This window comes from Micromys minutus, assembly GCF_963924665.1.
Source record: "Micromys minutus genome assembly, chromosome: 6".
Taxonomy (NCBI): domain Eukaryota; kingdom Metazoa; phylum Chordata; class Mammalia; order Rodentia; family Muridae; genus Micromys; species Micromys minutus.
The window spans coordinates 62,811,435-62,826,780 of NC_137975.1; the positions used below are offsets into that span (position 1 = coordinate 62,811,435).

The 15,346-nt window shown below is 37.7% G+C and overlaps 1 protein-coding gene across 5 annotated transcripts in view; it reads left to right on the plus strand.

Moving 5' to 3' along the window:
• DIP2C (disco interacting protein 2 homolog C) overlaps nt 1–15,346 on the plus strand; it is a 358,059-nt gene that overhangs the window by 220,738 nt on the left and 121,975 nt on the right. For all 5 annotated transcript variants that reach the window (XM_080917646.1, XM_080917643.1, XM_080917645.1 and 2 more), the window contains 2 exons: nt 2,138–2,263; nt 5,498–5,707. In XM_080917646.1, the coding sequence (XP_080773772.1) occupies nt 2,138–2,263; nt 5,498–5,707 (336 nt within the window). The remainder of the gene's footprint in view (nt 1–2,137; nt 2,264–5,497; nt 5,708–15,346) is intronic.

Sequence of the window (15,346 nt, forward strand, 5' to 3'; positions counted from 1 at the left end):
AAAATGGTGGATTTGAAGAAAATTAATACCTTCTAACCCTCTTTGAAAACTTCAAGTAGATCACAAATCCATGGCCTTCATTTACTGGCCTTTGTTCTGAGAACATAAGAAAAATAATAACTTGAAAACAAGATTATCTCATGGTACTGAGTCTAGTTGATGAGAAAACCATGCACACAAATACTGAAGGGTATTAAAGCCTATAATAAGCTAATTATGCATAACACTTAATGGTTGTAACATGAGATTAGCAAATGTTTTCTCTAAAGAGCAAGGATACTTGAAGCTCTCTGGAGCATCATGGTGCCCACTTACCCTCCCTCTATCATGTAGAGTAGCCATGGACTGGTAGTGCTGAACCTTATTAGTCAGAACCATCAGAAAACACATATTTCCAATGGCCTTAGGAACTGGGACGCTGCTCAGTAACAATCACAATACGAAGTATCAACAAAATAATCTGAAGGTTAGAAATCACCACAACATGAGGAAATGCATAAAAGGGTTGCAGTATTAGGAAGGTTGAGATCCACTGTCATAGCCTTGGATAAGCAGTGTGGCTATGTGCCAATGAAATAATTTACAAGACAAGTCTGAGGCTAGAATTGGCTGAGTCCTGCTCTAAATGTAAAATGAGGCCTCCAGTAGAAATCTGGATTGCGTATGTGGAGCTAAAAGAAAGGATCCTGATACCAAACTAATGGGTGGTAATCTATTGTGTGTGTGGTGGGGTTATAGATGAGTGGTGACATGCTCGGAGTTACTCACTCCTGCCTCATTCTGCCTTGTTTTTATTTTATTATTTTTAGATACCTATTTGTATTCTTGTGTGTGAGTGTGTGCGTTGGGGGGGGGTGTTGGAGAGAAAGGGAGGTGAGTTAGGAAGATCTGGGAGGAGTTGGAGAGGAAATCTCAACTAGAATAAATTGTATGGAAAACTATTCAATTAAAAAATGAGTTTTACCTTATAGTCTTTTCAAATAAATAATTTATCATTTTTTACAGATTAGAAAAAAGAAAATTGCTACATGAAACTCAGTGCTTGCTTCTCTCTCATTACCCCAAGTCTTTTGTAAGATGCTGCCTTACAAAGTAAAGATTTTCTCCTTCATATGTAGCACCTTCCCTCTCATCACAAGGAGTAGAAAGAAAAAAAAACCATAGAATTGGCATTCAATAATATCTGTGGAAATGATATTATGGGTTAATACTTATGAAATTGTTAATAAAGTACCTGGATTGTAGCTTACACTTCCTGACTGTAGTAACTTATGAGGCATACATAACTCATCTAACAGTATTTTGGAAGGAGTTACCAAGCTTGGGCAGGTAACCTGTAATAGTCAAGGTTCATTCATTCTATGAAAAGCCACAATGCTCAAAATCTGTACATTTATCTATGTTTTTTAAAATAAAGTTGTTCAATTAAAAAACATTAAAAAATAAAATAAAATAAAAAATTAGAACCTCCCAATCCTCAACTGCCAGGAAGAAAGGCATATCATTTGAAACAGAAGGAACTTTTGTCCTTTTCTTTTCCCAGACCTGTTTCTTTAATTTGTGTTAATATTATTTTATTCAGTTTCCTTAGAATTCCAGAACAGTTCTGAGGAATCAGGTGGTCAGAACAGAGTGCTCTGCTTGGCTGGTGATTTGGATACCAGACACCTTTATGTTCTGGCATGTTTAATACTGTGGCTTTGTTACCAGTGGTCAGGGGCAGAGCCAGGTGTTCCCGAGTTCTTGGCATTGTATTCAAGAATAAAATAAAGGTGCACACAGAAAAAAAGAAAGAAAAGGCATGAGTATTTGGCACCAATTTGTTTATATACCGTGTGTGTGTGTGTGTGTGTGTGTGTGTGTGTGTGTGTATGTATATATATGTTTATATATATATACACACACATATATACACACATATACACACATTTATTTATTATATAAATTCTATTAAAGTTAGTTAATCAGTTGATGTGTCTTTGCACTGGGAATTTCATCTTGGTGGAACTAACTACTTTGCTTTCCTGTTCCCATTTATTTCTGCGCTTAGGTACGAAGATCCCATGTATCACAGGGACACAGGGTCTTAGGACTTTGGTTTAAATGATGAAATAATTGAATTCTTTCTTGGTTTCAGATGTTCATACAGAAGCTGTCCAGGCAGCGCTTGCTAAACACAAAGAAAGGAAGATGGCAGTACCTATGCCTTCCAAACGGAGATCCCTGGTCGTACAGACCTCCATGGATGCCTACACTCCCCCAGGTGAGCAGCAACTTCATATTTCTGCTTTCTCAATGCATGCTACATCTGTCTTAGAATTAACTGATAACCATATGAACAACAGCAGTCTTAATGTTTTTAAGTCAGCATTCAAAACTAAAGGTCTCCTGAGACCATTTTCATGTTCCTTGCTATTACTCATCCTCCCCCAGTGTCCTCCTAATCCCCTACGTCTCTCATTCACTCTCCATTCTCCCTCCCTGTGTGTCACACATGTCACATTGCTCTTTCTTGTCCCCCTCCCTTTAGATCTTATCCTCTTATAATTTCTTTTCTTTCAAGTCCCCCCCTCCACACCCCACATATCACATCTAGATTCTACAGATGGGTGGAAACATGCAGGGTTTCTGTTTGAGTAGTATGGTTTATTTCTGTAACACAATGAACTCTTCTACACCATCTATTTATTCTCTTGTAAATGTAATTATTTTATTTTTTTCAGCTGAATAAAAGCCTAGTGTATGTATCTACCCACATAGCCTTTATTCAGTCATTTCTTGATGAATAGAATAAGTTGATCATTAACCTGGCTCTTGTGACTTGTGCAAAAGTGTCTGTAGGGTGCTGACATAAAGCCTTTTAGGTATCTGCCCAGGAGGTAATTTTGTGAACCACATTCTAAAAACAGCTTCTGAGTTTAACTTATAAGGGAAATTTCTGACATCATGTTTGCACCTATATTAATAAGTGTTTTAGGCTTTCTATCAACACTCTTATAATTATATAATATAATAAACTCAAAGCTTTATAAAAGTTTGCTCAATTCTTTATCCATACAGAATATATTATATCTTTTAATTATAACTGAAGTTAGATACATCTTTCTTGTGTTAGACTTGTGTGTATGCATATTGTTAAATCTTTAAAACACTAATAAGTGAATTGGCAATCAGTTCAGATGGTATCCAGAAACAGTCACTGAGCATTACTTGTAGAGTGTGAGTAATTTAAATTTAAAATACAGTATTTTAATTTCTATAGGCTTCCACAGTCCTCACCTCTACTACTGTAGTGTCAAATTTGTCATTGTTGTATGTCAGTAAATGGAAGTGCTGTATCTCAGTAAAAGTTTATAAAAATAGACAGTAGGCACAATTTCATCCACAGACAAACTTAATTCTTCATCTAAAATGGTTGAAAGTAATGGCATGTTCACTTTTTTCCAAATTAGTTTGTTTTATGTGACTAGTAAAATAGTTGTTGCTGTATGGTTTATTTTAGAAGGCTGACATGTATCACAGGAAAGAAGCATGGTATTTGCTTATCTACCCTAGAGGGAGAGCCCTCTAGGGTAGATAACAGTACAGTGAGTGTAAGAGGGAGAGGTCCTTTGGGAACACAGGGAGCCAAAACACTTGACTAGTGTCACTTTTATAACAGCACACTCCCACAGGAACTAAGAAGGTCCTGTGAAAACTTCTGTTTTCATCTGGCATCACTAAATTACCATATCCAAAGCACTCAGGAGCCCATTTTTCAGTAATTGAGAAATGTGGAGGATTTGTACTACTTTCCTACCAACAAGATTATACCATCTATGAATAAAGACACTTCTTTTTAGATTGGGTGTTTATAACTTAGATTTATCACTTTGTTTCACTGGCTATAACCTTCTAAATAAGATTACCTAGAAGTTATAAGGATTTCTTTGCTTCATTCCCAGCTTTTAGTCATTTACTACTAAATGTGATCCTAGGTGTGGATTTTTACTGATGGACTTTCGACAGTTTGAGGAAATTTCCCTTGTATTCCTAGTTTGTTTAATGTTTTTATCTTGATGTCATCAAATACTGGTACTAAGGATGCCACATGTTGCCTTTCTTTTAGTGTGTTAGTAACATTAATTGATCATTAAATACTAACATAAACTTGAATTGTGGGTTTTAGTTTCCAATTCTAGCCACCACTTGGTCATAGTGTATCATCCGTTTTGTTTGTTGCTTGTTTAGTTAACTAATATTTTGTGGGGAATTTTGTGTTTGTTCCAGAGGGATTTTATGCTATCATTTTATTTTGAAACGTGGTAGAGATGTTGTAAGATATGAAAGATTAACTACAAAGGGGCATATGAAGAATTGCAGTGTAGAAGCTTGTACACGCCATTGATGTGCTCATTTAAGTACCTCTCAAAGTCTTAAGAGTAAATATATATAAATGTTTAATATATATAAATATAAATAAATGTTTAAGTTTCACTCTAAATAAATAATGTTATATAAACATCATATGCTAAAGGGAAATTTTTAAATATTTTTAACAAAGACTGTAGAGAACACGGACAATGATAAAATAGTGTAACTGTTCTTAATGGTGCTTTTTCTGTTCTTTCCTGTTAGATAGTTCTGAGCTCTCTTGCTGCTTATTATATCACCTAACTCTTCTTTAGGTGAGATCCTAAGTCATTCTTACACTGCAGATTAGATAACAAACACTGTAGTTATTCATTCTTAATCCATTGCTGCTAACTGAACACATACTGAATGAAATATATCTTAGTTTTCATGAATAATGCACATTTTCCTTAGGTTATATCTCTTTTTCATATAGAAAGTTAAAGCAATTAAATATGAAAACATTTTTTAGTGAATGAATGCTATAAAAGCATGTAGATTTTATTGAGCAAAAGATGTGATGTTGTGAGTATGTACTGAACTCTAGAGGTGGAGACACAGAGCATGAGGTGGATAAGTTACTGGAGACAAAGATAAGGTGTGTGTACTTTAAGGTGAGTTTTCTTGAACTACCAATTTTTCATTTAAAGCTCAAAATTTCTGGAGACTTGTAGGTATGTTGTATTCATTTTTACGCCTAAAAAGTATAATTCAGAATATTATTTTGAAGGACTCAGCATCATTATTTGTAAACATGTGGAAGCAACTCAAGCATGTCTTAGAAAATGGTGCCCCATCCTGTAACTTCATGTATGTGTGTAAAGAAGATACTGGCTTCTTCCCAAACAGTTACACTGAGGAAGTCAAGCATCTTTGCCTAGGTGTGATGTCCAGATAAATTTTCTATAGCATACTTAAGGTATTTTAGTTATGAGACTTACTATATTTAAAAGTTGGATTTGGAGACCTGAACAAGTTTTCAAGAATGTTTGAAGCCAAAAGCAATTGTTCTGAGCAAGTCTCTTGGTAGTGTGTGGAAAGGTGCTGAAACTGAGGTGTGGGCATTTTTGCTACACTAACAAGTCAAATCTCTTATTGGCAACAGATACCTCTTCCGGTTCAGAAGATGAAGGCTCAGTGCAGGGTGATTCCCAGGGAACCCCCACTTCTAGCCAGGGCAGCATCAACATGGAGCATTGGATCAGCCAGGCCATCCATGGCTCTACCACGTCAACAACCTCCTCCTCCTCAACTCAGAGTGGGGGCAGTGGGGCAGCACACCGGCTGGCAGATGTCATGGCCCAGACACACATAGGTGAGTGAGATGCATGTAGCCTGGAGGGATGGGTGCCTTTGACTTTGTCTAGTTTGCTTTTGCCATTATCTGAGAATGCTCTGGTTATCAGTCCCAATGGATCCAGAAAAAGCTCTTCAGATTCTTGGGTAGCTGCACTGGACTAAACATTTCTGAAACTCTTGCTTATGGTTATTCAATGCTTCAATCTCTTGTAGCACAAATTCTGCCAGCTTTATGTTGGTGTTAGAATGCATTTTTTATTAGGAAAGCTTGCAGCCATATCTACTTACATATTTGTGTTTTATGCTAAATGAACTAGTCAATGAAGTTTTGTAGTGTTGGTAAAGACCACAGATTATAAAGTATACTCATTTAAGAAACTTGAAGGACTTAATGATTTCTGCCAAAGGCTTACTGATTATTTAGGTACTTGAAACTATTCTGCATGTAGACTCTAGAACAAAGAAGGCTATATAGAAGAGAAAAAGCACAAGATGGGTTAGAACAATGGCCCAGCATGGTTAAAAGCACACACTCCTCTTGCAGGGGACCTGAATTTTGTTGCCAGTACAAACACTCGACTGTTCACATCTGCCTGTAACTTCAACTCCAGGTGATCCAGCAGCACCCCTCTCTGGCCTCCTTAGACAGCCATATTCACATGATTCCATCCTCAGATTCATATGAATACATAATTTAGATGAACTACATAATAAAAAATCAAAAGCTAAAACCAAAGACCAGAAGCACTACTGTGGGGCATCTGGTAGGAATGGAAGTAATAATTAGAGGAAATGTGTTAGATGAGTAAATGGTCATATGAAATATGTGGGTGATGTTACCATTTTCTTCCATGTGCTTGGTACTGGCTGTACCTCAGTCTAGTTCCTCACTCTCAGAGCAGAAGTAGGACATCTAGGTCTGTTCTCTTCTACTGTTTTCTGTGGATTAAGATGCTTAAACAGTTCACTGGTGAGGGGTTTTTACAAGGTAAATTGCTTGGATAAGATAGACTATGGACTATTTATCATATAGTCAAATAGAGGAAGAGCCAGGTACTTGGAGGCAGTTGCCTATCACACTATCATCCAAACAGAGTATGAGATATAGATGCAGTCCTCTCAAGCCAGGTCTGCAGTACTATGGAAGCAGGAAATAGCAATGAGTAAGATAAACATGCCACAGTCAGCTCACATACTCAGAATGTGGATCTTTAACTACTTGATGGGCAGGCAAAGTAATTTCAAACTGACATTTCAAGCTTCACCTCAGTTGAACTCAGTGAACAAAGTTAAAAGCATTGACCTTTCTTCCATCCAAAATGAGTTTGTTGGTCCATTGCCTGAAAAGCAGCATCTGCTTTGAGTTCCCCCATTAACAACCTCTGGGATCTTGAAGTCACTTATCAGTGAAGGGGAAGAAATGGTTACCATGATTTCTTGCTCTTGTACCTCTTAGAACTGTTGCAAATTAAAAGGAAAAAATAGTAACATTCTGAGCAAGTTTTAAAGCAACGCTCCTTTTCAAAGTGATATTACTTCAGTTTAACACATTTTGAAGAAAATTACCAGTTAATGTTACCTAATAACTTTCATTTGAGATGCAGAAAATTAAAAATTGTGTATAAATGTCATCATTAAATATTTTAGACAACACAGTGTATTCTTGCTTGTTGGAGCTCAGGGTGGCTGCCAAGGCTGTCAGCTGTCCGTGGTACCTGAGCACAGATGTTACACCAACTCAGCTGCATGGAAGTCTTTATATTCTGAGTTTGCTCTTTTAAGAAGCTCCTCAGAATCTTACTAAGAGGACTCCGTATTTTTGAACAAATTAATCACTGTCTTTGGCTTTCCCTTTTTAGTTTACACTTGGAATAGTTGAGGAAATTATAGCATTCAAATTAAATTTATCTAAACTATAAAAGGTTGCATTACTCATATACACCAAGGCTCGGTGTGTCCTAAATATAACTCCTGAGTTTGTGACATTTCAGTAATTTCTCATTTGGCACAAGGATAAGTTCCTAGAATATCTGGGACTTAATCTATAGGAATCACCATTTTTAAAAGCAATGGCAAGATAATAAAATGAAAAAAAAATATTGGCAGCACTTGACCTTTTAGGATCATCAAAAGCTTTAGAACAAGAAAATAGTTAAGTTAAATAGACTGTGTGCCTGTGTGTGTGTGTGTGTGTGTGTGTGTGTGTGTGTGTGTGTGTGTGTGTTCATGTTTGACAAAGCTCAAAGCAAAATAAACTACCAAATCACATTTGATCCCATTAGGCAAGTTGCTTCAAGTGGAGCCTGTAGAGGCTTCTTTTGCACACAGGTGAGAAAAGCTGAGAGATAGCCCATGTTGTCTCTCTCAAGATGGGCATCCTGTACCCTGATTACAGCAAAATCTCAAATCATTGTGTATTTTTTTCTGCAAATTTTATTGAGCATATATCTAAGACATCTTCCATGTATTTTGGTAAGCCAGAGTGACTTAAATTTCTATTCTGAGCTGTCATTTTGACTTTCTCCTGCAGTGTTTGTTGTGTATACGGCAAGATCTGCTTGTAACTCTCCAGATGACGATTCTAACAGCAAAGTCTCAAACCTGACAGTGCTAAGTTCTGAGACTGTTTAGAATGCTGGTACAAAGAGTCAGACTGATGTTATTTCTTACATTCCTGACAGAGTAATCCATTGACTGACTTGCTGGCCTTCTCTCAATCACCATAACCAGGATCACTTGTTTTCTGGACATAAAACCTAGGGTCCTGTGAATACAAGACAAGCTCTGTACCACTGAGGCACACCCCAACTCAGAATGATTCTGGCTCATTTATTATAATTATGAAATTATTTAAGTATTATAAGGCTGAAAATTATAAACAGTAATCAATTCTTGTGGCTTATTCAATCCTAAATACTGCAAAATAAAAACTTAAAAACTCTTTAATTAAAAAATTAAGAATTTTAGAAATGTAAAATTTTACCAGAATGAAAAGTTGAGAAATGTAAAACTAGCCAGTATATTTATTTAAATGAGTTTGAACTCTGTAATGTGTATCCAAAAGTGTTGAGTAAAATATAGGACTTAGATAACATAAGTAGGGGAATTGAACTGTATTAATGTAGTTGTAGAGTAAGAACTAAGAACAAAGTAGAACAGATAACTTTGTGTTGTATATTCAAAAGCAGATTGTACACGGGCATTTTTCTTGGTTTTTAAGCCTCTGTAATCTTTTGATAATGCTGTCATTTGACAACAATGTCTCCAAATATGCTGAGAGTGTATTTTTATTAACCCAGTCTTTATAAAAGTAATTGCTTTTCCCAAAATGTTTGAGAATTCAGTTGACACGAATGCTGCTTTAAATATGTACTGTTTGCATTACTGAATTCTCATTAAAAAAAATCTTGTATTCTTCTACTAAGAAGGCAACAAGTTGAGCTGGGAAGCTCTCTCAGTTGGTAAGCGCTTGCCGGGCAGGTATCAGGCCTGAGTTTGGCTTTCCACCAGCACCTAATAGAGCTGAGTCTGTAGCCTCTGTTTATAATGCTTGTCCTAGTGAGTCAGTCTCTGGGAGCTCACTGACCAGTCTGTGTGGAAAACTGCTGAGTTCCTGGTTGGTGAGTGACTCTGTATTAGTGTGTATTGGATTTATTAGAATGATTTACATGGTGTGGTTCAGCTAGTCTAACAGTGGCCGTCTGCCAAGTTGTAAGGTAAGGAATCCAGTAGTTCAGTCCAAGAGGCTAGTTATCCCAGGTAGTAATTATGTACCCTAATTTGGAAGAAGTAGACTCTAATGCTAGTGAACTTGCCAATGAGAACAAGAGCAAAGCCTCTTCTGTGTCCTTTATATAGACTACCACTAGAAGGTGTTGCCCAGATTAAAGGTAGGTCTTCCATTTTAAATGGTCTAATCAAGGAAAATCTTCACAGGTGCACCAGTCAGCTGAGTTTTAGTTAATTCCAGATGTCAATTTGACAACCAAGAACAGCCATCACAGACCCTGTCTCAAAAAATAAGGTTAGATCAATGGAGGAAAATCACCCAGTGTCAACTTCTGTCCCCCACACATGTGCATAGCCACATAAACATACACTGATACATATGGATGTAAACACCAACACACAACAAAAATTAATTTGTAAAATCTTTGGTTATTTACCACAGAGATGCATTATTTGTTATATAATGAGAAAGAGCCTAGCAGCTGGATGTTTTGATTATGGAGTCGGCTTTATTAGGAAACCTATTCAGAGAGTTTGAATAGCAACCATTATAAATTACCCTTATTTATCTGTAATCATCAGAAGCATTTATACTTTCCAAACATTCATACCCTTGATAGCCTTGAACTAGGACATACAGACTGAAATTGGTGATGTTACCACAGCCTGGCTTCTGAGGGCTGATACCCCCTAATGTCCCAACCTCTCTCACCTGCAGGTAGTATTACAGTTAGAGCATTATAGGTTTAGAGCAGCTCAGAAAATTGTCCCATAAAGGGACAGAGAACAGATATTTTAGGTTCTGTGCACATGGACCACTGCAGCTGCTGAGCATGGTGCCTCCATCACAAAAGAAGCTACACAAACAAAGGCACATCTGTGTGCTAATATTTCTAAAACTGTGGTGGCAGGCACCACAAGTAGTCATGGTTTGTCAGTCCAGATTTTAGAATTTCAAACAGTTTTACTCCAAAAGCAAACTAAAAATCGTGACTCTTCTGTGAGATAATGCAAGGCAGAACAGAGATAGCTCGTGGTGGCCTACATCACATGACCAGTTCTCTATTTTACTATCAAGATGCTTAAGGCATGGGTTTTTTGAACAGTCACTTTTTGCTAGAAATGATATGTGATTCTTCAAAATACATTTTACACTGACTATTAAAATCCAAATAATGCTTATTAGCGCCAAAAGTATGCGAATCCTTCATCTTCTGTACATTCCACTCTGGGGGTGTTAGCATTAAATTTTGTAGGAATGCCTCATTGGTACAAAAGATAAAATTTTATCTAGACACTGACTTCTTTTTTTTTAACTTTATTTTAAAAAACAAAGATAAATGTACAGATTTTTAAGCATTTTTGCATAAAAGTATACAAACACATTTTTATAAGGTTGTAATTAAGTATTTGTGGGTACCTATACATACACATATGTATATATGTAACAATAATATAGAAAAAGAGGTTATTAATTTGAGGAGATAGGAGAGAAACTGGGAGAGGCTGTAGGAAAAAAAGGGGATGTGATACAGTTCTATTTTAATTAAAATATATTCTTTTTTTTTCCCTTTTTTCTTGATCTTCACACAGTCTGTGGGTTGTTTCTGGGGTGTTCAGGGCTTTCTGGGGTTAGTATTCCATTATCAGTGACTGCATGTTATGTCTGTTCTTTTGTGACTGGGTTATCTCACTCAGGATGATATTCTCTAGATGCATCCATTTTCTTAAGAATTTCATTTGGCCATTGTTTCTGATAGATGAGTAGTACTCCATTGTGTAAATGTACCACAATCTTTGTATCCATTCATCTACTGAAGGACATCTGGGTTCTTTCCAGCTTCTGGCTATTATACATAGAGCTGCAATGAATATTGTGGTGCATGTATCTTTGTTGTATGTTGGAGTATCTCTGGGGTAAATGCCCAAAAGTGGAATAGCTGGGTCTTCAGGTAGTACTATGTCCATTTTTCTGAGGAACCGCCAGAGTGATTTCCAGAGTGGTTGTATCAGTTTACAGCCCCACCAGCAGTGGAGAAGTGTTCCTCTTTCTCCACAGCCTCGCCAGCATGTGCTGTCATCTGAGTTTTGGATCTTGGCCAATCTGACTGGTGTGAGGTGGAATCTCAGGGTTGTTTTGATTTGCCTATTCAACAAATGGTGTTGGTCCAACTGGCACTCAGCATGCAGAAGAAAGAAAATAGACCCTTTCTTATCTCCTTGTACAAAGCTCAAGTGCAAGTGGATCAAAGATCTCCACATTAAACCAGGTACACTGAAACTATTAGATGAGAAAGTTGGGAAAACCTTAGAACTCATAGGCACAGGAAAAAATTTCCTAAACAGAACACCAATAGCTCGAGCTCTAAGGTCAAAGATTGACAAATGGGACTTAATGAGATTGCAAAGTTTCTGTAAGGCTAAAGACACTATCATGAAAACAAAACGGCAGTCAACGGAGTGGGAAAAGATATTTACCAACCCCACATCAGATAGAGGCCTAATATCCAAGGTATATAAAGAACTCAAAAAGCGAGATACCAGAGAATCAAACGACCCTATTAAAAAATGGGGTACAGACTTAGACACTGACTTCTAATCACCTGTGTTTTTATGTGTATTTAATTTAGAAAGTAGTAATAGTCATTCACACCTCTATGCTAATGAATATCCCAGAGTGTTTCTTAGAGTCTGACACAGGACAAAGGGCTGAGTGAAATCCCCAATCTAGCCTGTGCTCGAGTTCTCTGCAGCAGTTCCTGTTTGGTTGCAGGACGTTAGAGCACTGTGTCAGTGGGTGTCTAGGCCACTCAGAGAAATATTAGTTGTAGCCTTGTTTTGCACATCTTTCTGGAATTCCTATATCGTAATTATGAGGAAGAGTATATGGGGAATTGTGTATAACCAGTGAAAGACAATCTTGACTGTCAGATTCTTCATTATGGAAACACAGCAACCTTTTCCAACCTAACCTTCTCTTGGTTTGTTTTATAGATAATGTAGATTTTAAGAGCAGTTATGAATCACTGCTAGTTTAGTAAACAAGAGAGAGGATTTATGGCAGAGGCAGTGTTAAAAGAGGTTTGTTCTGTTGCCGAATAATTGTAAAAGGAATTGAGTAATTTCTTGGGCATAATGGAGTACAGTGTTTTTTCCTGGGTACAGTAGGTTCATCATTTGTGTGTTCTTGTGTGCTATAGTATATTATATTACTCTGGGCCGAGACAACAGTTGTTGCTGCATCACCACTAGAGACCATTTTATTCAATTTCTATTATGGAGAGACTGCAAAGACATGTCCTATCTTCCGCTTAATTACACGTGGGAGAGGATATTGATTCCGTGAGAATTCAAGCTGACTGAGTGTCCTGGAACAGGCAGTTGTTGGCAGACACAATCCGATGCTTTGACATCGTAATGGTCTTCTGCTTTTCCGTCACCATCAGGTACCTTAGTGGAGGACTAGGTCAAGTCTAATGCAGTTGTGTCTTAAAGAGGAGCATTTATACCCATCCAAAAGGAGGTGTGGCCAGCCTGTGTTTGTGCAAATTTGTGGCTTGTCTGAATGTCATCCACAGTTTGGATAACTCTTAAGTTTTATTAATTCCAGGACTCTACAGTGGTCTGCTTTGCCTCTTTGTTGAACTGTCCTCTGCATTCTTACTGTAGTATTTTGGTTTATACTGTTTTATAGAAGCCCAGCCTGTGACCTGCCAAGACCTTGAAATAGCAGGGCAGACTGGGTAGGCTGAGGGCTCCGATGGGCCTGTCTCATAGGCATCCTTTTTGCAAATGGACACAGTATTTTTTGTTTGTTTTGTTTTTTCTTTGCTTTCACTGAGCAGTGATATTTGAATTATTCACAAGACTCTAGGGCTTGAACGTTTTCAGTGAATGAAAATTTGGGTTACTTTGAAATAATAACTCATTACACATTCTCAATCAGTCAACCAACACCACATTTTATTCTGCATATTAATACCAAATTTGAAGGTCTTTCTCTTTCTTTAAAATTTATATAAAGACTGAAATATAATATAGCTCATGAGTGAGTTCTATTGTTGACCCTTAGGGACTACCAGTCCTACAGGTAAGTTTATAGAATACTGCTTTGAGAATGTTAGAAACCCATTTTTGGTCTTCTCTGGAAATAGTTGCTAATGTGTTCGTTCATGTATTCACTCATACTCTGAATTGTTCTACATTTATTGAGCATAGATTATGTAGGTTATAAATATTTTATAGCTTCAGTATCTAAATTCTATAACTTCATGTAGCTGGAAGCTAGAATACATAGACCTATCAGAGTATGTGAATAGGAAGGTGTTAGATCAGTGAAGAGGCAGTAACTCAGGAAGGTTCAGCAAAGAGGATCAGCTAATACCTTGATATTGATCAGGGCCAGCAGACAGCTGTTTTTAAACAGGAATTTAAAATTTCCATGTTGAGGGCATGGTGGTGAGTTGAGATATTCTGTTATTGATGAAAGGTTAAAAAAAGTTTGCATATACTTTGATGAAGATGGTTGAATTGCAGCATCTTCTATCTTCCTGTTGAGCAGTCTCCAACTTCAAGTTTTAAAAAATCTGTTACAGTTGGTTAGAGCAACAGTGATACCAGCACGGGTGACCCAGTAATTTCCTGTGGGAAGTTCACATGCTATTTTGGAGACATAGAGGTCTCAGAGGTAGCGCTAAGGACAACACAGTGCAAGCAACCTCTGCCATGGACCCAGAAAGATGAGACTCATTTTCTTTTGATTTTAAAAGCTCGATGAGGATTAGGGAGATAGTACAGTTTGTAGTGTCGGCTCTTGCAAGCATGAGGACCTGACTTCAAATTCCCAACAACCATGTAAAAAGCTAAGTATGGCCACAAGTGTCTTTAACTGAACTTGGTGGTGGAGACAGTCGGACTGTTACAAGTTTTTAAATTTTGTGCCTAGCTTAAATGAAGTAACTGTCTTAGCAAATAAGATGGAGAGCAACTGATGAGAGCAAACATTCCAACATCAACCTTTGACCCCTGAAGTGGACATATTGAGTCTGTGTGCTTGCAGAGAAAACATGAACATGCACACACACAGAACAACCAAAAGAGCCTCGTGAATCAGCTGAGCAGTGAGCCATCTTAAAAAGACACAAATCCCTGTGATAAGAGAGTTCTTCAAGTTTTTCCTGATGCATAGGAACTACTTGGCCTCCAGCTTAGAGCTTATGAGCATTTGAAACCTTGAACCTACCCTTTTGGTCTGAACCTACTTTTTCTTCACCTCTCAGCAGGTATTTCCAGAGCAGATGCTGTATGCAAGAACCTGTACAACATTCCTCTAGTCCTGACATACATTAGAATAAGTGCCCTGTGTCATTATAGTGGCAGTTTATAAAGTACTGGTAGCTTTATCCTGTAGGAGGACAAATGTGAGGATTGTGAGGGAAAAGAGGCAAGGTGGTACATCGACTGTTCTGCTTTTCTTTCTTCAGCTGTGATAAAATACTCTGACCAGAAGCAACTTGGGGAGGAGAGGGTTTATCTCACCTTATACTTCCAGGTAATAATTCATCACTGGGGGATGTCAGGGCAGAAACAGTGGGAAACCATGTGAGCAATGCTTCTTACTGGCTCAGCTAGCTTTCTTGTGTAGTCCAAGATATCCTGCCTGTGGATAATACTTCCCACAGTTGGCCGGGCCCTCTCATATCAATCATCAATTAAGAGAATTAGTTCTTCAGTCCTTAGGCCATAGGCCTCTCTAATTGAGCAGTTCTTCAAATAAAGTTTCCTCCCTCCATGTGTCCTAGGTTGTGTCAAGCAAATAATAAAAACTAACCAGCAGGTTTTCCTACTGAACCCAGAGCTGACCCTGTGCCAGAGCTTTCTGTACCCAGACCCTGCTGGGAGAGAGCTGGTCCCCCAGAAGGGCTGC